Here is a 24,565-nt window from a genome sequence, read left to right as displayed (position 1 = left end):
TATTATTTGATTTGACATTAGGTCTACGTCAAGAAAAGTTTACTAGTAAATATGAAGATTACCCAAGTAGTATAAATGTATTTTCACTAGAATCCAACATTCAAATCTCAAATATATTAAAGAAGTCTCTTTCACAAAAAGATATACCCTACATCAGGTATATGTCTTCTCTCTCTCTCACAACTAGTGGGTTTTTTAAGAGAAATATATAACCAATGTAGGGTATACCTTTTCCCTTCTCACATATAACAAATAATTGGCGACATGTTGGCTCCTTAGTTAGCATGGAAATTAGCTCCTCAAAAAAAAAAAAAAAAAAAAAAAAAAAAAAAAAAAGCATGGAAATTACAAAGACGGGTATAAATGCACTTTCACAAAATCCAAACCTCAAATATTATATGGAAAGGACTCTCTATCACATATCACAGATAAATAATATATTGAGGAGTTGTTCGGTTCCCTATTCTAATTTCCACCAGGACAGCCTCGACAAAATAAACAAAGAAACTTGATATATATGCATTTGGTTAACATGACCGACTGTGATGGGATTTATACGCTGATGCAATGCTAAGGTAGTACTTAAATTCAAGCCACTGAACATAACCAAGTTAGGAAATAGCAGTTGAGCTTTGCACAACCCTGCTATATATCACAAAATATTTGCGTCTCCCACTCCAAAATATGGCTTCCAATGACAAGGAGGTGGCTATTGAGTTTCTTCCGCTCCTCCGAGTCTACAAGGATGGTTCAGTTGAGCGATTAATAGTCTCACCAATTGTGCCACCCTCATTTGAGGACCCAGAAACGGGTGTGTCTTCAAAAGACATCACTATTTCTGAAAACCCCACCATTTCAGCTAGGCTTTACCTCCCAAAACTTACTCAACCCAATCGAAAATTGCCCATCTTGGTCTACATCCATGGTGGAGCTTTTGTTATAGGATCCGCCTTCTCCTCTGACCACCAACAGTACCTCAATAGTTTGGTCTCTCAAGGTCATGTTGCTGCTGTAACAGTTGCGTATAGGCTAGCTCCTGAGCACTCTCTTCCCATTGCTTATGAAGATTCCTGGGCTGCAATTCAATGGGTTGTATCACTCTCTCTGGATAACTATGTTGATAAAGAGCCATGGCTGGCAAATCATGGTGACTTTAAAAGAGTTTTTGTTGGTGGTGACAGTGCAGGAGCTAATATTGCCTATAATATGACCATGCGAGCTGGGATTGAGGGCTTGCACGGTGGTGTTAAGATTTTAGGCACTTTTCTTACCCACCCTTTCTTCTGGGGTTCAAAGCCAATAGGTTCAGAGCGTAGGGTAGAAAATAAGAAGTCTTTCCTCTGTAGGCTTTGTGAGTATATATATCCAGAAGCACCTGATGGCATTGATTACCCAAAGATGAATCCGTTGGGTCCAAGAGCACCAAGCTTGGCTAAACTTGGGTGTGATCGGTTGCTTGTGACTGTTGCAGAAAAAGATCAGCTGATAGATAGGGGTGTTTGGTTCTATAATGCAGTGAAGGAAAGCGGATGGGAAGAAGTGGAATTGGTTGAAGTGGAGGGAGAGGATCATGCCTTCCATTTTATGCATTTTGGGAGTGAGAACGCTAAGAATTTGATCAAATGGTTGGCTTCTTTTCTTCTCAAGTAAAGCCATCTTTCATGATTTTCTTATGTTCTTTTTAGGATAAATATTATTGCGCACACTTTTATACGGTTAAAAAATTGATAATTGAAATTGTGAAATTGTGACTTGAAGTCACAATTTATTAAAAAGCATTACTCTTCTTTGAGAGCCTGACTTTTATGGACAATGGAAAACTTAAGCTTTATGATGTTTGAAAGCTTTTTATAACTTATTAATAAGCCTGATTTGAAATCACAATTTATTAAAAATACTGCATTATATAGATGCTTATGAGAACCCCTAATCAATATATATATATATATATATATATAAAAAAGCAGAGACCTCATGCTCTCAAGCATGAGGTTCTGCCATGTGGCTCTCTAATCATGCATATAGCCTTCCATGTTAACTTTTTCTTGCCATTCTTCACAAAAGAACGTTTTAAAGTAGCCATAAGTTGCGACTAAAACACCATCCATCGTAAAAAACTCAAGCTCATCTTTAATAGCTTATGTAAACCATGAGAATTAGTTAATGGGCAATAAATAATATGCCATCCCTTTTCACCTCTGAGTCTATGACTCTTCCGGTTCTTCAGATGCTTCAGCTACCACCCCCGGAATTAAATTCCTTTAAGATTTCTAATTTCTCTTTCCTCTCACACTGTTTTTTACCAGTATGAACTCAAGGTGAGTTTTTCCTCTTTTCCTCCCATGATTTTTTTTTTAATATAAAATTTTTTATAATGGATTTGGCTAATCCGCTTTAGATGTATTTATCCATGCGTAATTGGTTTTCCTTGTGCTGTTTTGTTTGACAACTTTGTGCTTTTTGGATTCACAATTCAAGTTCAATGTATAGTCTTTTGGTATTTTATGGCATTAATTTGTTTTGAAAATCCCATCTCTTTTTGCTTCAATCAGTGGAGTTTGGGTTTGGTTAAATCATTGGAGCTTGCGACCCCAAATTCTTTGGCCCGCAGTGAAGAGGCTTTTAAAGGCCTTTGTATTAAAGGTACTTTCTCTTTTGTCTCTTTTGGTTATGTTAGCTATATTTTTCTGCAGTTGCTGATTCAAATTGCTATGAAGTTTTTGGGTTTAGACTACATGTTTGTTGGATAATCATTGTTTATTTAAATACCATAGTTGTTCAATATATTCCTGTTAATTGTTAACTATGTAGAAACAAATCAAAAAGGAGGTGTAATGGAGAAAGGAATGGAGCTCTTTGAACACCCTAAGAAATAGGCTTTTGCTTAGGTGTAATATTTGGGTGGATTCATGTTGCAAAACATTCATCTTATTCCCATTTGGAACATGCAAATCATGTGGTTGATAAAATGCCTCACTCACTTTTGCATTAGTTTAAGTCAACTTCACACAAACACTCACGTTATAGCTAAAGATAATTATGCCATACACTTACGACTTCCAAATTTCATTTTCTCATGTTGATTAATGGTTTAATTTTGTAGGATTTGAGGATCGTTAATGGCATGTTGTGTCTATGGAGGGCTATAGTATAATTACAATTCCAATGTCACAGAAGCTGAAATGGAGTTCACTGTACAAAAGCTGCCAACGCAATTTTGTGTCCAAAATACTCTCTACTGGCAATGACAAAGTGAGGTTTGGTGGGCTTTTTTTTTTTTTTTTTTCCTTTCTTTTCTTAATTCCTCCAACAGAATTCAAAAAAAATCCTTGAACCAAATTTCCCCTACCTCCATCCAAAAATTTCTACCTTTGTGTAGATTGTTAATATGGACATGCAATTTATATTGGAGTTACATGCACCAAATGTGTGACACATACAAATTAAGGAGATGTTTTATTAGTTAGTTAGTGCCAAGAATTTACAAATATTTATTCTTATCTTAATTAGAATGTAATAATGCTGGGTTTTTTTAATGGATTGCAGCATTTGGGTCAGTAATGAACTTGAGGTAGGACATTCATTTTGTGATATTAATGGTAACAGATCATAGAGAACACATATCTTGAAGAGCTAAGGGAAAATAGAGAGGAATAGATGTTGCCATTAAATGAATGCAAAATAGTTATTTTACGTGTTGCTCATTGGAGCAATGAGCAAGGAAGATTGTTGAGATTTCTTTCCTTCGATGGTTCTATCAAGTGAAAGTTAATGATTAATTGTAAGGATATGAACGAGTCAATTATGAAAGTTTCAATTGCAATGTGAAAGTCAAGGTGCCTATTTAACATTTCATTTATTTTACATGAATTGTGATCTAGAACCATGGGAAAGGAGTTTTATTCCCAATTTTCTCCTCTTCCTTTTTTTTTTTTTTTTGGAATCAAACACACACATTCACACACAAGGGATTCTGCCTTTGTGTTTGATTCTCTTCTTAATCTATCTCAAATCATGAATAACTATTAATGTTTGTGATTCTAAAAAAAACAAAAAGTAGTTCATGATAATATAAGGAGGAACCGATATAACATCATTTAAGTATGGAATAAGTCTAACTCACCCTCTCCCAGCTCTATCTCTCTACATCACCAAAATCAAGTGAGCTTCTCATATATGTAACTAATTAGCTAATGTCACTGGTACAAAAAATTCTAATTGAAAATTTAACTACAAGTATTTTTTGGAATGAGAAAAAATGTGTTACTTCATGTTATTACTTTAAAATATGTTAAACATTCTACATAACCTTTTTATATACCAACTTACAACATTATCCGCGCATCGCGCAGGCCCCTCGACTAGTTATAACTTAAACAGTAGTCTTTTGAGTTCAGAGCTAGTTTTTAATGCCAAGTGGTTCGGGAACTTCACAGCATAATGTAATTAATTAATTTTGTACGAGAGTCACTGGAAAAGGGAGTTGGCATCATTTGATAATGAATAAGCTACATAGTTACATTTTTCACGAACTTCTCTTATATACCCTTGTTGAAAGGTTTGGATTGATTTTTCACAAAGTCTAGAGCTCCCCAAGGGGAGTTTTTGAATGATTGAGAGATTAAAAGATGACGGAAGTATGGAGAATAAGAGGATATAGGGGTTAATATGGTTTGGTCTTGACAACCTAAGCATTATTATGTTGCCTAAGTAAAATTTATGTAGGAGTTAACCTAATTTTACACGGACCCACAATATATTTGGGTCTCTTGTGCCATGAATTTTCTAACACAAACCCCCCAATATCTTTAACTCTTTTTTTAGGCCTTCACCATCCACCAATGATATATATCAAAAAATTTGAGGAATCTTAATATCTTTATTGTTGGAAACCCTTGGGACAATTGACCCAGAAACAAATGAGTCAATTCCCAAAACTTAGAGATGAAAAAGTCTCTTCTCATTACCCCCTCCCAAGCACAGCTTCCATCAGAATCTCCTTATAACAAAATTCATTTGATCATAGATTTTATAAGAAAACATAAATGTGATTGGCCCTATTTTCCCAGGATAATAACTTGCTCATCCAACCATTAGTTTCCAATTTATCCTTTATGTAATTTAATTTTGGGAGGCATGGATAACACCTCTAAACATAAAATAAACCTAGTGATTAGGGGTTTCTCTGAATGAGACCCCTGAAGGGTCTTCCTCACTAATTTCCATTTATAAGAAATAATAAGAAGTGAAAAGGACACCGTGAAAATACATTAACAAATAAGTCCAATGAAGAAACCATTGAAGCCAAATCTCTCTATATATTTAAGAAAGTCTAAAAATAAACATAACTTTCATTTAAATAGAAGAATAATGTTAGAGATATAAACTATTTTACAAAAAAAATTACAAACTATTAATGTGATGAGTAATTATTGGTAAATGAAAAAGTGATATTAATGGTGGGTCTAGATGAAAATCAATAAAAGGTTGGCCAAAATAGAATACAATTCAACTTTTTCATTTTCCCACTCCTACTGCAGTTTTGTGTTTATAATATAAAAGTAAAAGCTCTGTGTGACTAAACTAGACAATAAAGAGTGAAAGACAAGTTTGAAGCTTTCGTAGGCCCCTCACCCATGTACAGTGCTTCTTTACATGTTACTTTACTTTTCATTTGCTTTTTTATTTTATTTTTTAATTCCTTATAATACATTATTTGTTATTATAATAATCAATATACTATATACCGTATGACATTATAATTTATAAATGTACTTGATTAGTCTGATTAAAATATACAGTATATATCACTATATTAACATGTATTTAGCACTTCAAAAAAAAAAAAAATTTAACATGCATTTAACTATTGTTTATAGCACATTACTATTTTAGATTTCATACACACACAAATTTTTTTTATAAATGGCCCTCCCAAAGATAAATTCCTGGCTCCACCACTATATTTATGCCCAACCCACCAACCACTGGTATGATTTATACTCTTCTTTAATGTATGATCTATTCCTTGGGCGAGATTGTTCATTCTACTAATCGAAGACAAGCAATTTAACGTGGTTCGGCTATAAAGGGCCCAAGTCCACAGTACTCTCTAGTTCTCTATTTCACAGTGTGTTTCTCTGTAACATTATTCTGTTTATATACACAGCTTTTGGGGACAGGATAGGAACACTACACACACTCAATTCCTAGTGTATCTGATTTCGCAAATTACAAGGCATGCAATTTTCTGAGTTGGTCAGTGAGATTTCCATATCAGTTTGGTAATAAGAGCATCCACAGCAGATGTTGTAAAAAAAATGCTATTTTGCCACACCAAATACCTACTTTATTATTTTACCACATCATTTTACAACATCGCATTTATCAGATGTTTTATTCTTCAATTTTATATATTAAAATAATATTTTCTACACATTAAAATAATATATCTAACACAATAACTAACAACCACAACACTACTGCCATCGTCGTCGTCGCCGCCGCCGCCGCCGCCGCCTCTGCTGCCGCAGCCACAATCCATTGCAAAACAAAAAACAGATCAACTCAAACCACTAGCACTCCGATCAACTCAAACCCAGAAAACACCCCGATCAACTCAAACCAAACCCAGAAAACACTCCGATCAACTCAAACCCACTAGCACCGGCGACCCACGATCAAGATCTCACCTCACCTCAACGTCGATGCCCACGATCGTGACGAACACACCGATCTCACCTCAACGTTGATGCCCACGTCGATTCCGATCAATGATGACGATGACGATGCCCGGAGAGATCGGCGATGACGATGCAAAATGCAACCGGTGAGAGATCGGCGATGACGATTGGCGATGAAGGATCGGCGATGACGATCGGCGATGACGATCGGCGATGACAGACGTGAGAGAGAAGAGAATCGGTGAGAGAGAACAGAGGTGAGAGAGGAGAGAAAATAATAAACTGAAGAGAGAGGAGAGAGAGAAGAGAATAAAAAAATATTATTCAGTATACCATTTTTGTCCGTACAGTGGCAAATATAAAACGGTACTGTTCATATGTGGTATAATTTTTACCATTTGGAACATCTGATAAAGCTCTATTTTTGTGTTTGGTGTGCTAAATGTGCCAAAAATTTGGCATTTGGCACATTTAGCACATCTGCTGCGGGTGCTCTGAATTATTTGATTTGGGATGTGAAGTTTCCATATGGGTTTGATCCTTCTCAATATCTACGCACTCCATCTGGTCGTGGTCTCATTCTATTAGCAATTATCTACGCACAACCGCAATGATAATTTACTCCAGTGTACCAATAGTGAATGATAAATCACATTATTAGCAAAAATTGGCTCATAACAGAAGTAGATGAAAATTTTAAACAAAAAAAAATAGTACAGTAATTTTAGTATAAAAAAAATTGTCCTTGGTTAGTTTTGTAAAGGGCGAGATAAGAAAGAGGTTTTCTATTTAACAGGATCATTCTCATCAGTCATCACAAGTACCCTTATCTGTCAGCTTTGAAAATGTCCCTTAAGCTGACTCATTCAAATTTTCTTCTTTGGAAAACCCAGTTGATCAGTTGATGTTTGAGAGCGAAGTGATGCTTAGATTTCTCAATGGTGAGTTTGCAATACCTAAAAAAAACAGTGATTTCCATTTACAAGAAATGAAAAGGATACAATGGAAATTCATTAACAAATAAGTACAAAAACAAAACAATTCTATCATGTTATACCTTTTATTGTTAATTTTTAGGACAAAGTTTGGCTATAAATTTGGTTATAGCCTAAAACTACAACCCTCACTAATAAAATTAACATAATTTGATAATTATATATTTTAAAAATCTAACTATTGAATTGTATGTTATTTATGTTTTTAATACACATTAAATTTCATGTTAATTAGATTTTAATTATTATACAATCTATAATCTTATTTTTTATGCATAATTTTAAACTACAAAAATCTAAAATTTAAATATTTGATTAATGACATAGTTATTGGTTTTTGATCTTTTAAAAATTTAGCAAGCATGAAGATATATGAAAATGTAATCCAATAATAGATTTGTTAAAATTCAAATTTACTAAAAAGATATTAGGTGGAGTTGTACTCTTAGCCTATATATAGTCTAGTTTGTTGATAAAATTTTTCCTAACTTTTATGCCCAAATAATGGTATGATTTTATACAATTCTAGAATGTAAGACCAATTCTTTGGGCAAAAATTGTGTTTTCTACTGCGCACCCCATTTTGTAGTGGTCTCATTCTATTAGCAATTATCTTAGAATTAATTAATTACTTCTAAAGAACTTATCAAAAAAAAAAAAAAAAAAAAAACTTCTAAAGAAATTCTGCACAACTAGAATGTGAATTTACTTGTGTCCTAATCGGGAATGGTAAAGATGGTGGCATGCGATCTCAGTGTATTGGAGTTTTAGGTTAGTTTATATGTAAGAGGTATCTTTTGTGACAATTTGTGTGATTATAATTCTTATTATTAATAATGAATTTTTGTTGGCATTAACCGTGAAGGTGGGCTTGGAATAGTTTAACTACGTTAATTTTGGCTATTGTTTGCTATTTTATTGTTTTGCATGTATTTTCACAAGACTATTTATTGTAACTAGACACAATCTGTTGACGTCATGCTTGCTTATCTTTTTGCACTCCATAAACTCTTTTACTTTTGCAAGCTATCGCTAATAGTTTCATTCAATCGCTTCCTCTCTTTCTCAACCAAAGGCAGCAATGACTTCCACCACCAAAGAAGTAGACTTAGAGATTCTTCCTTTCATCCGGGTCTACAAGGACGGTTCAGTGGAACGCCTCGAAGGCTCACCATTTGTTCCACCAACACCTGATCAAGACCCAGAAACTGGGGTCTCATCCAAAGACATAACCATTTCAGAGAACCCTTCTGTTTCAGCTCGCCTTTACCTCCCAAAACTTACTGACCACACCCAAAACCAAAAGCTCCCCATCTTAGTCTACTTCCATGGTGGTGCCTTTTGCATAGAGTCCGCCTTTGGAAGCATCTACCACCGCTACCTCAACAACTTAGTCTCCCAAGTCCATTTTCTTGCTATCTCGGTCGAGTACAGACTTGCACCAGAACACCTTCTTCCAGCTGCTTATGAAGACAGCTGGGCTGCACTTCAATGGGTTGCCTCTCAATCAGCTGGTAACGATAAAGAGCCATGGTTAATCAATAACGGTGACTTTGGAAGAATATTTATAGGAGGTGACAGTGCTGGTGGCAATATAGTGCATAACATGGTCATGAGAGCTGGTGTTGAAAGCTTGCCTTGTGGTGTTAAAATTTTAGGTGTTTATCTTGTCCACCCACATTTTTTTAGTTCTCAGGCATATGGGTCAGAGTCCAAGGAAGGGCACGAGAAGAGCTTGCTGTATGCAGTTTGGGACTTAGTGTATCCCTCAGCAACTAGTGGTGTTGACAATCCAATGGTCAATCCTGAAGGGCCAGGTGCACCGAGCTTGACTGGGATTGGGTGTGATCGGATGCTTGTGTGTGTGGCGGGGAAGGATGAGATGATAAAGGAAAGAGGTGTTTGGTATTTTGAAATAATGAGGAAGAGTGGGTGGAAAGGCGAAATAGAATTGTTTGAAGTGGAGGAAGAAGGTCATATTTTCCATATCTTCAATATTGAGAGTGAGAATGCTAAGGCTATGGTCAAACGCTTGGCTTCTTTTATCTTCAAGTAAAAAAAAAATTTCTGGCACATTATAGAAGGAATGCTGCTTGGAACTGTAACTGCAGCAAGCAGTAATAATTATAGTGGTAGTAGATGCTTCCTGATGAATATCGATGAGTCCCACTTGCTTCCTTCTATTGTTTTAGTTTAAATTATGTCGTTTGATTGTGGCAAATTCCTTATTTCAAAGTCGAATAAAATCATTTGTTTCCTTATTAGAGTTTCATACTTCACCAACTGTATTCTGTCAAATATCTGATTTTTTTTTAAGAAAATCTTTGAATACTTTAATAAGAAAATTAAAATGGACAAGTCGTAGGTTGTAATTGTATTTTAAAGAATAAAGTGAAACATTAAAAGTGAGAAAGAAGACTTGTATTAGTTAAAAACGGCTTGTGATGAAATTGGTTATTTATTTACTTTTATTGTGTTGATGCTTAATTTGGTTATGTCCTTACATATCCATGCATATACAATTTTATTTTCCCTCGAGATTTCATTCATACACTTGTTGAGCTCTTGACATTATCTTAGAGCTAATGCAGACCACTCTCTCTAATCAGAGATGGTATTTTGTATCATGGGGATGTATAAAGCCTTGCTCACATGAAGATTAGTATGCTATTATTAGTCTCATTCTATCTTAATTCTTATGGTCTAATTGGATAAAGGGAGATAGAGGGGGTAGGGGATAGCATAGTAGAGATAGTCAGAAATTATCCAGTCTTACATTGATTTTGCACTTTTTTGCCTACCCTTTTATCTTTAGTGAGAGATTCTTTGGAATCATAGTTTCTCAAGGGTGCTATGTAACATTCCCAAACAATGGCCTGGTCTCTCTCAACTTTCCTTATATTTTGCTCCATGGGAAACCACACCTTCAAGTCGTGGTTGTGCCAAGTAGTTTTACTAAATTATAAAAATATTTTGGATAAAAATAATTTATCGATAGAGACAACAACTTATTTATTTATATATATCTAAAAGTTGAAACGTAGTATTTTTTATTGCTACGCTCTTGATAAGTCTCCTCATCCTTCACGTTATTGTCACATCATTATTTTTTTTATATTTATTTTTTACTTTTAATTTTTTTGACATTATTAAATATATAAATACATTGGCTTTACAAATTCATCTTAAACGATTTTAACTTTACATATTTAGCTACTTTAATTTTAATGTTATAACTAAGTATTGTCTATACACATTCCTCTTAGACGGTTTTAACTTTACATATAATTTTGACCCTTTATCTTTCTTTATTTTGTCTCTTCTTATTATCATCCTCTTACTATAAATTTGTCATTCTCTCCTATTTTATGCATATTTTATTTTCTCACACGAAAAGGTTCTCTCTCTCTCTCTCTCATATATTTTTTTCATTCTTTGTTGGATTTTTTACAAAGTTTGTACACCCATTGTCTTATTATTGACTAACTTATATGTGTTCCTTGATGCAAATATTTTGTTTTAATCATTTTATTTGCAACACTAAATACTTTTAATGTTGTTGACTAGATTTAGGGGAAAATTATACTATAATATGTCCATATTTTGTGTTATTGTTAGGTTCTAGTTTATTTGGAAAACAACAGGATAGTTTGGACAATATGATAAAAAATAATTAGTGCAATTGAAGAAGACGATCTCTATGCAATTTTCTTTCACATTTGTAAATATCTTCATTATATGATGTTTTTAGATGCGTGAGTAATTGTTTTTAAGCATTTACGGATATTTTGTATTGCTCATCTTCCTTATCTCATTAGTGTATTTTTTGAGATTTTTAAGAAAACAAATTCAATTTCAAGTTTAAAATTATTTATTTATCTATCTATTTTTCGCATTTTGGATTAGATGTTAGATTAGATTATGACAGTATTAACACAATATTTGACTTGATTACAATCATTATGTATAATAGGATAAAAGTTTTGAATTTAATTATGCATTGAATATTTGGCTTGATCACATCACATTTGAAATATTTTACATATTCAAGAGAATGACTTTGACTTTGATGTGAGTTTTATTTTTCCCTTTCTTTTTTATTTGAATTGTAATTTTATTGAATTTTATAAAAAATTTTGATACATTTCTCGGTGTTTTTGATTGTACGGTAGAAAAAATTGGGTTTGAAAAGTTTTTTTTTTTAAACTAAAAAATAATTTCCAAATATTAGTTACTTTTTAATGATACATAAAATGTTATAAATAATTTTTATTAAAAAAGTAATATTTTTTCAACCTTTTGAATTTCTGAGAAAAATTGTTTTATTTTCATTTTGGTATGACAAAAATTCTATATTACGTTTGTGATTGTCACTATAACAAATGAAAATATAATTTTGAAATAGATAACTACTTCCTAAATTAGTCCAAACTGCAAAAATAAATTTAATGAGACCACCCTGAAAATATTATCATGCACAACGCGTGGGATCCATGATTAGTTATTATCAATTTCTTTAGATAAAATAACAATAAGTGTTTTAATAAAACATGCAATGTGCATCTAAGTTTCGGTTGATGGATACAAGTAGACAATAACTTATTTGTTCTTATCAATTACTTTAGATAAAGTAACAATATATAAGTGTTAACAAGAAAAAGGCAACATGCATTTTAGATAAAATAACAATAAGTATTTTAACAAAACATGTATCATGCATTTAAGTTTTAGTTAATAGAGACAACAACTTATTTTTTCTTATTAATTTCTTTAAATAAAGAAACAATAAATGTTTTAACAAAACATGCAATATGCATCTAAATTTCAGTTGATAGGGACAACAACTTATTTGTTTTTATCAATATTTTTAGATAAAGTAATAATAAGTGTTTTAACAAAACATGCAACATACATCTAAGTTTCAAAAATTTAAATCATACTCCAACTAAAAATCTATTATCAAAATAATAAAACTTATATATATTTACTGATGGTTTATCCATAAAATCTCTCTTGCATCCCATGTTTTTGTTTGTTTGTTTGTTTGTTTTTTTTTTTTTTTTTTTTGGTTTTTTCGAGTTGCAACTTACGCATATGCATTTGTATTGAAAGGATGTACATGTTGTATAGATTCATAGGAATTGATAAATTTATATGATTCTCTCTCTCTCTCTCTCTCTCTCTCTCTCTCTAATAAACAAATACTCTCATTAATTATTAAATTAATTTTTTTATTAATTATTAGGGTATATTTCCTCAAATTAAGGGATAAAATTAACAATAGTTTAATTTAAGTAAAATTCATAATTTAAATTCTATTAAAAAAAATGTATATTATAATTTTTTTAACTTCCTTTCCCAGGAAAAAAAAAAATTCTATATTGAAATCTGGAGAATTTGAAGTGGAGTTTGCCCAGAAGTGAGAGAATTTGAAGTTGTGAGCTTGCTCAGGAAAGTTTTTAATTGAAAAAATTTGGTAGTTACGGTTAGGGAGGAGGAGGTGGAGTCAGCAAATGTGTTAATGTAAAACAAAACCATGATTGATAGACAACTTGAGTTTAGGATAAGTTACTTGTGATTAGTGGGCTAATAGAAGAGGAGTCTAAAATCCTAAAGTTTGAGAAGTTTTTTGCTAATTTTTTTTTTTTAACAATTGTTGATAGATAAATTTGAACCTTAGTTTGAATTTGAAAACCAACATGAGAGTAATTCTATTATGTGGGCAATATTGTAGGTGAGAGTTTTAAATATATTTTTACGGGATTGTCCTCTCAGTTTTGTCTCTACTTAATCCTAGGTGTAGGAGTATTTTTGAACCAAAGAAAATGTCCATTCTAGATAGGGGATGTTCATTAAATAGTATTTTATATATATGCCACAAACACAGCAATAAGCTAATATATACAAAATATAGTAAGTTTTTTTTTTTTTTTTTTTAATCTCCAAAAACATGTATGGTATCAGTAAATTAGGTTTACATTATACTAGTAATGTAGACTTACATTATAGACACACAAAAAGTGTACTATGTTGTATAACATGAATACTACTGAATTTTTGCGTTAGAAATATCCAAATTGATATATAAAACTAAAATAGTTTCTAAGACACAATATTTGTATAACATAATTTTATTGAATTTTTGTGTTAGAGATATCCAAACCTTAAATGTTTGGATGCATGATATCCAAACTAATATGTAGAATTGAAATAGTGTTTTTAGGACACAATTTCTGTATAACGTGAATTTTTTCCTTAGAGATATTGAAGATGTATGATTTCCAAAATGATATGTAGAACTAAAATAGTGCTTCTAAGATGCGGTTTCTATATAACATGAATTCTATTGAATTTTTACCTTTAAAATATCCAAAATTTAAAGATTTGAATGTCTAATATCTAAACTTATATGTACAACAGAAATAGTGTTTCTATGACACAATTTCTAAATAACATGAATTCTTTTGACTTTTTGCATTAGAGATATCCAAACCTTAAAGATTTGGATGTCTGATATCCAAATTAATATGTAGAACTAAAATAGTATTTTTAAGATATTATTTCTGTATAACATGAATTCTATCAAATAATTTCCTTAAAGATATCCAAACCTTAAAGGTTTGGATGTTTGATTTCGAAACTAATATGTAGAACTAAAATGGTATTTCCAAGACACAATTTCTTTATAACGTGAATTATATTCGATTTTTACCTTAGAGATATCCAAATTTAAAACGTTTGGATGTTTGATATTTAAACTGATATGTAGAACTAAAATAGTATTTCTAAGATGGACAAAATTTAACTACAAAATTGGTTGTAGCTACTTACTCAATAAAATAAACATTACTACATATTTTGAAAATCTAACCGTTGAATTACATTTTCTTTACATTCTTAATACACATATCAAATTTTGTGTCAATCAAATATTATTTATTATATGATCTATAAGCTTATATTTTATGCATAATTTAAACTACAAAAACTTACAATTTAAATAATTTATTAATGACATAGCTATTGATATTTAATTTTCTAGAAATTTTGCAAGCATGAAGGATATAAGAAGAAAATGTAATTCAATGGTGGATTTGTTAAAATTCATCTCCAATAAAAAGATTGAATAAAATTGTAGTCTTAGGTTACAACCAATTTTGTAACTAAACTCTATCCTTCTAATATATAAGAGCATTATCATTGGTGGTGCTAAAAAGCTATATTGCTATTTTTAGCACTACCAACTAAATATTTTAATATTTTTTTTTTCTTTTCTCTGCTCTTTGTTCTTTGCCCCTCTCTCATTTTCTCTGCTCTATCATTTTCTTTGCTCATTTCTTTGCTCTTTTCTTTTTTTTCAAAATATTCTCTCTTTCTTCTCAAATTTTTCACTCAAATTCTTTTCTTTTTCTTCTCAAATTCTTTTCTCTCTTCCTTCTCAAATTTTTCATTGTTGTGTGAGGGAGGATTCTTTTGCCGTATGGGTGTGGGTGTGGGTGTGGTGGGTCATCGGCGTTATGGTCATTCTGTGGGTGTGGTGGGTCATCGATTTCAGGTCATGCCGTGGGTGTGGGTTTGTGTCATGGGGTTCGTGGGTCATGCCATGGTGGATCTCGCCTGAGTTTTTCTTTTGTGGTTGTGTGTTGATTTTCTTGGCTTGGGTTGCCATGGGTTTTAATTTTGTGGTTGTGTGCTGAATTTGGTGGTTGTGGTGGTGTTAGGCAGTGGTGACTCTAGAAATTTTATTCAGGGTGGTCATTAAGAAATTTAAATTAAATAAAATTTCATAAAAATAAATTTTGAATATATTGACATAAAAAAACAATTGCAAATACATAAAGTTTTAAAATTTCATTCTACAAGTTTTTCATATTTTGAAATTGTTGCATGATAGCTTCATTATTAATGCTATCAACTAATTTTTTTTTTCAATATACACAGTCAAGTAATCATTAAACTACTAATCTTCCTTTCAATTATCAACATCTTACCTAAATAAGTAACAATATAAACAAAATGCATCATCCTATTCTATGATATGTTCCAACCTATATTTCGTATTCTTTAAACTAATCAAGATTAAATCAATGCAGTACTCCACTAATTTCTTTTTTAGGGAAATCATGGCAAAGAAGTTGACAAGAACATCCTAATTTCTTTTTTAGGGAAATCATGGCAAAGAAGTTGACAAGAACATCTTTGTAAATATGCTCTTTTTATTTTCTCTCGATTATTAGGATGAAAATATGAGAACTTTTCTCATAGCCTAGGATCTAAAAGAAGATTATTCAAGTTAATACGAATTTGCTTAAAAGATAAATTTTGTAATAAAAGTGATTTACTTATAAGAATTTTGTCCATAGTGATAGCAAATAAATAGAGGGTAAGTTACAAGTTCATTCAACATATTCAACTTAGGCATTAAACTGTTACATTAATCACATTCAATAATAAAATATTGAGGTATTATTTTAGTGCATATGTGTATGTAAAAGATGTATCACATAAATCCAATAAATTCATCTAAAGATTAAAGCAAGTACGAATTGACTAGCTATTGGAAAATATGCATTTTTTTATAATAAAAAATAGCAATTTTAAAATATGTCTTTGGCAAACATAATTTAAAATATCACAATTAAACATTTGATTTAGGCTTTTAGGCTAATTTGTTTGTTTAGATAATTTTTGAGAAATGTTACATGCACAATATTTCCACAACAAATTCTAGTTGGCAATTGTTACTAGTTTTAATTTACATATCATTAAATTTTTTTTTTTTTACCAGTGACAATTTGCCACTTAAAATTTATTATAAAAGTCTTGAGGACATTTTGTGAACATAATACTTCTCGCAATTTTTTGGTTTAATCTTCAAAGGAACAAAATTTTGGAGAAGTCAAATTTTATTTTTAAGATAAATTTTTATTTAGGATGTTCAAGTTTTTTTTAGGGTGGTCAAGTTTTTTTTTAGGGTGGTCAACCATCAACATTAATTTAGAATTTTTTTTTTTTGTAGGTATAAAATTTATTTATTTTTCAAGTTTGAGGGTGGTCACACCTATGACCACCCTCAATTATATATGGCACCACCCTTGGCGGTAGGAGTAGGCTATGGGTAGTGGCGGTGGTGGTGGTGAGCTGTGTGAAGTGGTGGCTGGCTGGCTAGTGGTGGTTGTGATTATTGTTTATTGTAGTAGATATATTATTTTATTGTAATAAATATATTATTTCATTGTATTAAAAGTTAAAATAAAACTACTGATATTGGGTGTTTTGTAAAGTAAGAAAATAAAATAAATAAAGTAACTTTTTATTATGCCAAATAGTTAAATTTATGGCTCCACCAATGTAGATGCTCTAATTTATGTATAATATGAACTCTATTGAATTTTTGTCAGAAATACATCTATACCTTAAAAAGCTTGGATGTATCAAAATTGATACGTACCATTGAAATAATTTTATTACATTTAGCAACATAAGTGATCCACAAAAAGTAGTATTTTTTTTTTTTTTGAAAGGAGTCTTCCCCAAATTATGAATCTTTTGTTGCTACCCTGCATAAACCTCCAATTCCATCGATCCTACAAAAAAACAATTCCATTGCTTCAACGTCACGAAATGATGAACTCATATTTTACTAATTCTTCTAACCATATCCACTGTAACCAGACACAATCTGCTGAAGTCGTGCATACCCACCTGATTTTCTTTATCACTTTTATTGGTATGATTGTCAGCTATGACAACATTAAAAAAAAAAAAAAAAAAAGACGAAAGGCTGCAATGACTTCCACCACAAGCTCACGTTACAAGCTCACAAAGTCTTCTATATCTTCCTTTTACAAGCTCACGTTAATAGTTCCACTTTCTCTCTTTCTCAACCAAAGGCTGCAATGACTTCCACCACCAAAGAAGTACCCATAGAGCTTCTTCCTTTTATCCGGGTCTACAAGGACGGCTCAGTGGAACGCCTCGAAGACACCCCTATTGTTCCACCATCACCTGATCAAGACCCAGAAACCGGAGTCTCATCCAAAGACATAACCATTAATTCAGAGAACCCTTCCATCTCAGCTCGCCTTTACCTCCCAAAACTCACTGCTCACAACCAAAACCAAAAGCTCCCCATCTTAGTTTACTTCCACGGCGGTGGGTTTTTCCTAGAATCCGCCTTGTCAAGCCTTTACCACCGCCACCTCAACAACTTGGTCTCCCAAGTCCATGTTCTCACCATCTCGGTTGAGTACAGACTTGCACCAGAGCACCTTCTTCCAGCTGCTTATGAAGACTGCTGGGCTGCACTTCAATGGGTTGCCTCTCACTCAGTTGGTAACGGTAAAGAGTCGTGGTTAATCAATAACGGTGACTATGAAAGAATATTTATAGGCGGTGACAGTGCTGGTGCCAATATAGTACATAACATGGCTATCAGAGCTGGGGTTGAGAGCTTGCATTGTGGTGTTAAAATTTTAGGTGCTTATTGTTGGGCTTTGTGGAGCCTAGTTTTGTTTGATCCAGTTTGACGACTCAATCCAACCCGAATAATATTGCGTGGTTTTTGATGGGAGATTTACTAAGACTTAGTCCATGGAGCGGAGGCTTGGGCTGATAGGCCCAAGTCGGAGCGCTCATGGACAAGCCGACATTGCCGTGATTAGGGTTTTTTAAGATTGTAGGTTGTTGTTGCCGCATTCTTGAGGGTGAGAGAAAAAGTATTGTAGCCGCAATTTTTTGTACTCTGTATTCTTCCCTAATAATAGTGAAATCCTTGCAACTCCGTGGACGTAGGCAAATTGCCGAACCATGTAAATATTGTCTTGTGCGTGTGATTGTTTTTCTTTGGCGTGTATTTTCTCTATTTTTTTTGTTTCTCACAGGTTGGGAATTCGTTGTAATTCCCTACAACTGGTATTAGAGCCTAGGGTTAGGTTTGAGTGGAAGCAATGGCAGAGGAAGCAGGAAAGGTGTCTGGAATAGAAAAGTTCAATGGTACAGACTTTGGATTTTGGAGGATGTAAATTGAGGATTACCTTTATGGGAGGAAGTTGCATCTACCGCTTCTAGGGGAAAAACCTGAAGCTATGAAGGCTGAGGAATGGGTTCTTCTTGACAGACAGGTATTGGGAGTTATTAGGTTAACTCTATCTAGGTCTGTTGCACACAATGTTGTAAAGGAGAAGACCACAACAGATTTAATGAAGGCTTTGTCCGGTATGTATGAAAAGTCGTTCGCAAACAACAAGGTGCATCTGATGAAGAAATTGTTCAATTTGAAGATGGCAGAGAATGCATCAGTAGCACAACATCTGAATGAATTTAATACTATCATAAATCAATTGTCGTCTGTAGAAATTGATTTTGATGATGAGATTCGTGCTCTGATCGTCTTGGCTTCTTTGCCAAACAGTTGGGAGGCAATGAGGATGGCAGTAAGCAATTCTACAGGAAAAGAAAAGCTGAAGTACAATGACATACGAAATTTAATTCTGGCTGAGGAGATTCGCAGAAGAGATGCAGGCGAAACCTTAGGATCTGGTTCTGCCCTAAACCTTGAGACAAGAGGCAAAGGTAATGACAGAAATTCAAACCGGGGCAGATCAAAATCCAGACATTCTAATCGAAACAGAAGCAAATCTAGACCAGGCCAACAAGAACAATGCTGGAATTGTGGGAAAACAGGCCACTTTAGGAATCAATGCAAAAGTCCTAAGAAGAAGAATGGAGATGATTATGCTAATGCTGTAACAGAAGAGGTATATGATGCATTACTTCTTGCAGTAAATAGTCCACTTGATGATTGAGTTTTGGATTCAGGAGTTTCGTTTCATACCACTCCACACTGAGAAATCATACAGAATTATGTTGCAGGTGATTTTGGTAAGGTGTATTTGCCTGATGGTTCAGCCTTGGATGTTGTGGGTGTGGGAGATGTTCGGATATTGTTGCCCAATGGGTCTGTTTGGTTACTGGAGAAGGTTCGACATATTCCTGACCTGAGGAGGAATCTAATTTCTATTGGACAACTTAATGATGAAGGACATGCAATACTATTTGTTGGTGGTACTTGGAAGGTTACAAAGGGAGCTAGGGTATTGGCTCGTGAAAAGAAGACTGGTACTCTATATATGACCTCATGTCCAAGAGATACAATTGCAGTTGCTGATGCAAGTATTGATACAAGCATATGGCATCGCAGACTTGGTCACATGAGTGAGAAAGGGATGAAGATGCTGCTGTCAAAAGGAAAACTACCAGAATTGAAGTCCATTGATTTTGACATGTGTGAAAGTTGCATCTTAGGAAAGCAAAAAAATGTGAGTTTCTTGAAAACTGGTAGGACACCGAAGGCTGAAAAATTGGAATTAGTACGCACTGATTTGTGGGGGCCTTCTCCAGTTGCATCCCTTGGAGGTTCAAGATACTACATCACTTTCATTGATGACTCAAGTAGAAAGGTATGAGTTTATTTTCTGAAAAATAAATCTAATGTATTTGAAACTTTTAAGAAGTGGAAGGCCATGGTTGAGACAGAAACAGATTTGAAAGTAAAATGTTTGAAGTCAGATAATGGAGGAGAGTACATAGATGGAGGGTTTAGTGAGTATTGTGTTGCACAGAGAATTAGGATGGAGAAGACCATTCCTGGGACACCACAGCAGAATGGTGTGGCTGAGCGCATGAACAGAACTCTCAATGAGCGTGCTAGAAGTATGAGGTTGCATGCTGGACTACCAAAAACTTTCTGGGCTAATGCTGTTAGCACTGCAGCTTACCTGATAAATCGAGGACCATCAGTTCCCATGGAGTTCAAACTTCCTGAGGAGGTTTGGAGTGGTAAAGAGGTAAAGTTTTCACACTTAAAAGTTTTTGGTTGTGTTTCTTATATTCATATTGATTCTGATGCTCGTAGTAAACTTGATGCAAAGTCTAAAATATGTTTTTTCATTGGCTATAGTGATGAGAAATTTGGCTATAGGTTTTGGGATGAACAAAACAGGAAAATCATTAGAAGTAGAAATGTGATATTTAATGAACAGGTTATGTACAAGGATAGGTCAATTGTAGTGTCAGATGTTACAGAGATAGATCAAAAGAAATTTGAGTTTGTCAACTTAGATGAATTGACTGGAGGTACTGTCCAAAAAAAGGGGTGAAGAAGATAAGGAGAATGTAAATTCACAGGTAGATCTGAGTACACCTGTAACTGAAGTCCGCAAATCTTCTAGGAACATTAGACCTCCACAGCGTTATCCACCCACTCTAAATTATCTCCTGTTGACTGATGGTGGTGAGCCAGAGTGTTATGATGAAGTCTTGCAAGATGAGAATTCAAGCAAGTGGGAGTTAGTCATGAAGGACGAGATGGATTCCTTGTTGGGGAATTAGACATGGGAACTGACTGAATTGCCAGTAGGAAAAAAAGTTTTGCACAACAAGTTGGTATACAGAATAAAGAATGAGCATGACGGTAGCAAATGTTACAATGCTAGATTAGTTGTTAAAGGGTTCCAGCAGAAGGAAGGCATTGACTATACAGAGATATTTTCTCCAATTGTGAAGATGTCAACAATCAGACTGGTACTGGGAATAGTAGCTGCAGAAAATTTACATCTTGAGCAGTTAGATGTGAAGACAGCATTCCTTCATGGTGACTTGGAGGAAGACCTTTACATGATTCAGCCAGAAGGTTTCATTGCTCAAGGACAAGAAAATCTAGTCTGCAAACTAAGAAAGAGCTTGTATGGCCTAAAACAAGCTCCTAGACAGTGGTACAAGAAATTTGACAGTTTTATGCATAGAATTGAGTTCAAGAGATATGAAACTGATCACTGTTACTATGTTAAGTCTTTTGACAATTCTTACATTATATTACTGTTGTATATGGATGGTATGCTTATTGCAGAGTCTAGCATTGAGGAGATTAATAATCTGAAAAAGCAATTGTCCAAACAGTTTGCAATGAAGGATTTGGGAGCTGCAAAGCAAATCCTTAGTATGAGAATCATTAGAGACAAGGCTAATGGTACATTGAAACTTTTACAGTCAGAGTATGTGAAGAAAGTTCTCAGCAGGTTCAACATGAATGAAGCTAAACCAGTGAGCACACCCTTGGGTAGTCATTTCAAATTAAGCAAAGAACAGTCACCGAAGGCAGAAGAAGAAAGGGACCATATAAGCAAGGTGCCTTATGCCTCAGCTATTGACAGCTTGATGTATGTTATGGTGTTTACAAGGCCAGACATTGCACATGCAGTGGGAGTTGTAAGCAGATTCATGAATAGGCTTGGAAAGCAGCATTGGGAGGCAGTCAAGTGGATTCAGAGATATCTGAAGGGTTCATCAGATACATGTCTTTGGTTCACAAGTGCAAGTTTGAAACTGCAGGGTTATGTAGATGCTGATTTTGCTGGTGATATTGATAGTAGAAAGAGTACTACTGGGTTTGTTTTTTACTCTGGGTGGTACAGCTATATCATGGGTTTCAAATCTACAGAAGATTGTTATTTTGTCTACTACAGAAGCTGAGTATGTTGCAGCAATTGAAGCTGGAAAGGAGATGATTTAGCTACATAGTTTCTTAGATGAATTGGGTAAGAAGCAGAAGATGGACATTCTACACAGTAACAGTCAGAGTGCAATCTTTCTTGCCAAAAATTCTGCTTTTCATTCAAAGTCGAAGCATATACAGACAAAATACCACTCTATTCGTTACCTTGTTGAAGATAAGCTGGTAATACTTGAGAAGATTTGTGGATCTAAGAACCCGGCAGACATGTTGACTAAGGGTGTCACTATTGAGAAGTTGAAGTTGTGTGCAGCTTCAATTGGTCTTCTAGCTTGAGGATAGGAGGATGAGTTGCAGGGATGAGGGATTGTTTCTTGGAGGATAGCGGTTTGATGTTGGTGATTGAACTAGTCTCCAAGTGGGAGATTTGTTGGGCTTTGTGGAGCTTAGTTTTGTTTGATCTGGTTTGACGACTTGACCCAACACGAATAATATTGCGTGGTTTTTAATGGGAGATTTACTAAGACTTAGTCCATGGAGCAGAGGCTTGGGCTGATAGGCCCAAGCCGGAGCACTCATGGACAAGCCGACTTTGCCATGATTAGGGTTTTTTAAGATTGTAGGTTGCTGTTGCCGCATTCTTGAGGGTGAGAGAAAAAGTATTGTAGCCACAATTTTTTGTACTCTGTATTCTTCCCTGATAATAGTGAAATCCCTACAACTCCGTGGACGTAGGCAAATTGCCGAACCACATAAATATTATCTTGTGCGTGTGATTGTTTTTCTTTGGTGTGTGTTTTCTCTATTTTTTTTTTTGTTTCTCATAGGTTGGGAATTTGTTGTAATTCCCTACACTTATCTTGCCGACTCTTATTTTTGGAGTTCTAAGCCAATTAGGGCAGAGCCTAAGGAAGGACACAAGAAAAGCTTGCCGTATTTATTTTGGAACTTTGTGTATCCCTCAGTAACTAGTGGTGTTGACAATCCAATGGTTAATCCAGAAGGGCCAGGTGCACCGAGCTTGGCTGGGCTTGTGTGTGTGGCTGGGAAGGATTTGATGAAGGATAGAGGTGTTTGGTATTTTGAAATGGTAAGGAAGAGTGGGTGGAAAGGGGAAGTAGAATTGTTTGAAGTGGAGGAAGAAGATCATATTTTCCATATCCGCAATATTGAGACACAGAATGCTAAGGCTATGGTCAAACATTTGGCTTCTTTTATCTTCGAGTAAAACTATTTTCTGGCACATTATTCTAGGACTGCAGCTTGACAGCAAGGGATAATAATTATAGCGGTAGTAGATGCTTCCTGATGAATCTTGACGAGTCCCACTTGCTTCCTACCACTGTTTAAGTTTAACTTATGTTGTTTGATTGAGGATTCCTTATGTCAAAGACGAATAAAAATCATGTGTCTCATTATTAGTGTTTCATACTTCACTTCACCAACTATATTATGTCAAATGTCTGAATTTTTTTTTTTTTTTTAAGAACTTTGAATACTTTATAACAAAATTAAAATGGACATGTGGTAGGTTTAATTGAAGTATAAAGTAGAATATTAAAAGCGAGAGAAAATTTATATTAGTTAAAAGATAGACTTGGGTGAAGTTGGTTATTTAGTTATTTTATTGTGTTGATGCTTAATTTGTTGATCATGTTTTTCGAGCCTGATCCATATATGTCCTTTTGTATCTTTGCGTATACATCTTTATTTTCTCTTAATAATTCTTGCGTACACTTGTTGGGCTATTGTCATTATTTTAGAGCCGAAGCAGGTCATTCTCTTTTGTCAAAATTGGTATTTTTGGATCATGAAGATATCCAAAATTTATTTCCAATAAAGCCTCAAACGAGGCAAAACTATTACTCTAGGCATTACGCATTGCATGGTACAAAATACTCTTTTTTTTTTTTTTTTTTTTGTTGATAGAAATGGTACAAAATACTTAATTGTGTAGTACTGGAAGGCATTACGCTCGGATCAGTGACTCACATTTTTAGGGAGGTTAATAGATGTGCTGATAGACTTGTTAAAATGAAAGCGATTCAGCTAATTGACTTTCTTATTTTGTATGAACCATCGTCTGTGATGGATAATCTACTAACTTTTGATAAAACTGAACTATTTTGTAATAGACTGGTTGTTGCGTAGTCTTATATATTTAGCCTATTTAACCAAAAAAAAAAAAATTTGTGTAGTATTGATAAGTGTCTTATACTACAAAGTTTTTTTACCCGCTGAATGATACACAGTTAACTATAATCTATGGTAGTATACAATACAATAAGAAAATATCATACTTGAAACAATCTGAAATCACTTGTGTAGGGGCTTGATTTAAAAGCCTAATATATAAATAAAGAAATAAAGAAAAT

The 24,565-nt window shown here is 33.8% G+C and overlaps 2 protein-coding genes across 2 annotated transcripts; both read left to right on the top strand.

The window, feature by feature from the left end:
- Positions 1–346: 346 nt before the first annotated feature.
- On the top strand, positions 347–3,893 carry LOC126689356 (2-hydroxyisoflavanone dehydratase-like). Its single transcript, XM_050384529.1, has 4 exons — positions 347–1,625; positions 2,553–2,643; positions 3,104–3,252; positions 3,547–3,893. Exons 1-3 carry the CDS (start codon positions 685–687, stop codon positions 3,152–3,154), a joined length of 1,083 nt encoding a protein of 360 aa, XP_050240486.1. The 5' UTR covers positions 347–684; the 3' UTR covers positions 3,155–3,252; positions 3,547–3,893.
- Positions 3,894–8,759: 4,866 nt separating this feature from the next.
- On the top strand, positions 8,760–23,605 carry LOC126690350 (uncharacterized). The gene is made up of 5 exons (XM_050385454.1): positions 8,760–9,730; positions 10,494–10,557; positions 17,455–18,166; positions 18,983–18,991; positions 23,060–23,605. The coding sequence occupies exons 1-5, from the start codon at positions 8,760–8,762 to the stop codon at positions 23,416–23,418; spliced, it is 2,115 nt and encodes a 704-aa protein (XP_050241411.1). The 3' UTR covers positions 23,419–23,605.
- The last annotated feature ends 960 nt before the right edge of the window (positions 23,606–24,565 follow it).

Source organism: Quercus robur, chromosome 6, assembly GCF_932294415.1.
Source record: "Quercus robur chromosome 6, dhQueRobu3.1, whole genome shotgun sequence".
Lineage (NCBI taxonomy): Eukaryota > Viridiplantae > Streptophyta > Magnoliopsida > Fagales > Fagaceae > Quercus > Quercus robur.
The sequence above is the reverse complement of the archived record's forward strand: the minus strand, read 5'-3'. Positions and strand labels throughout refer to the sequence as shown.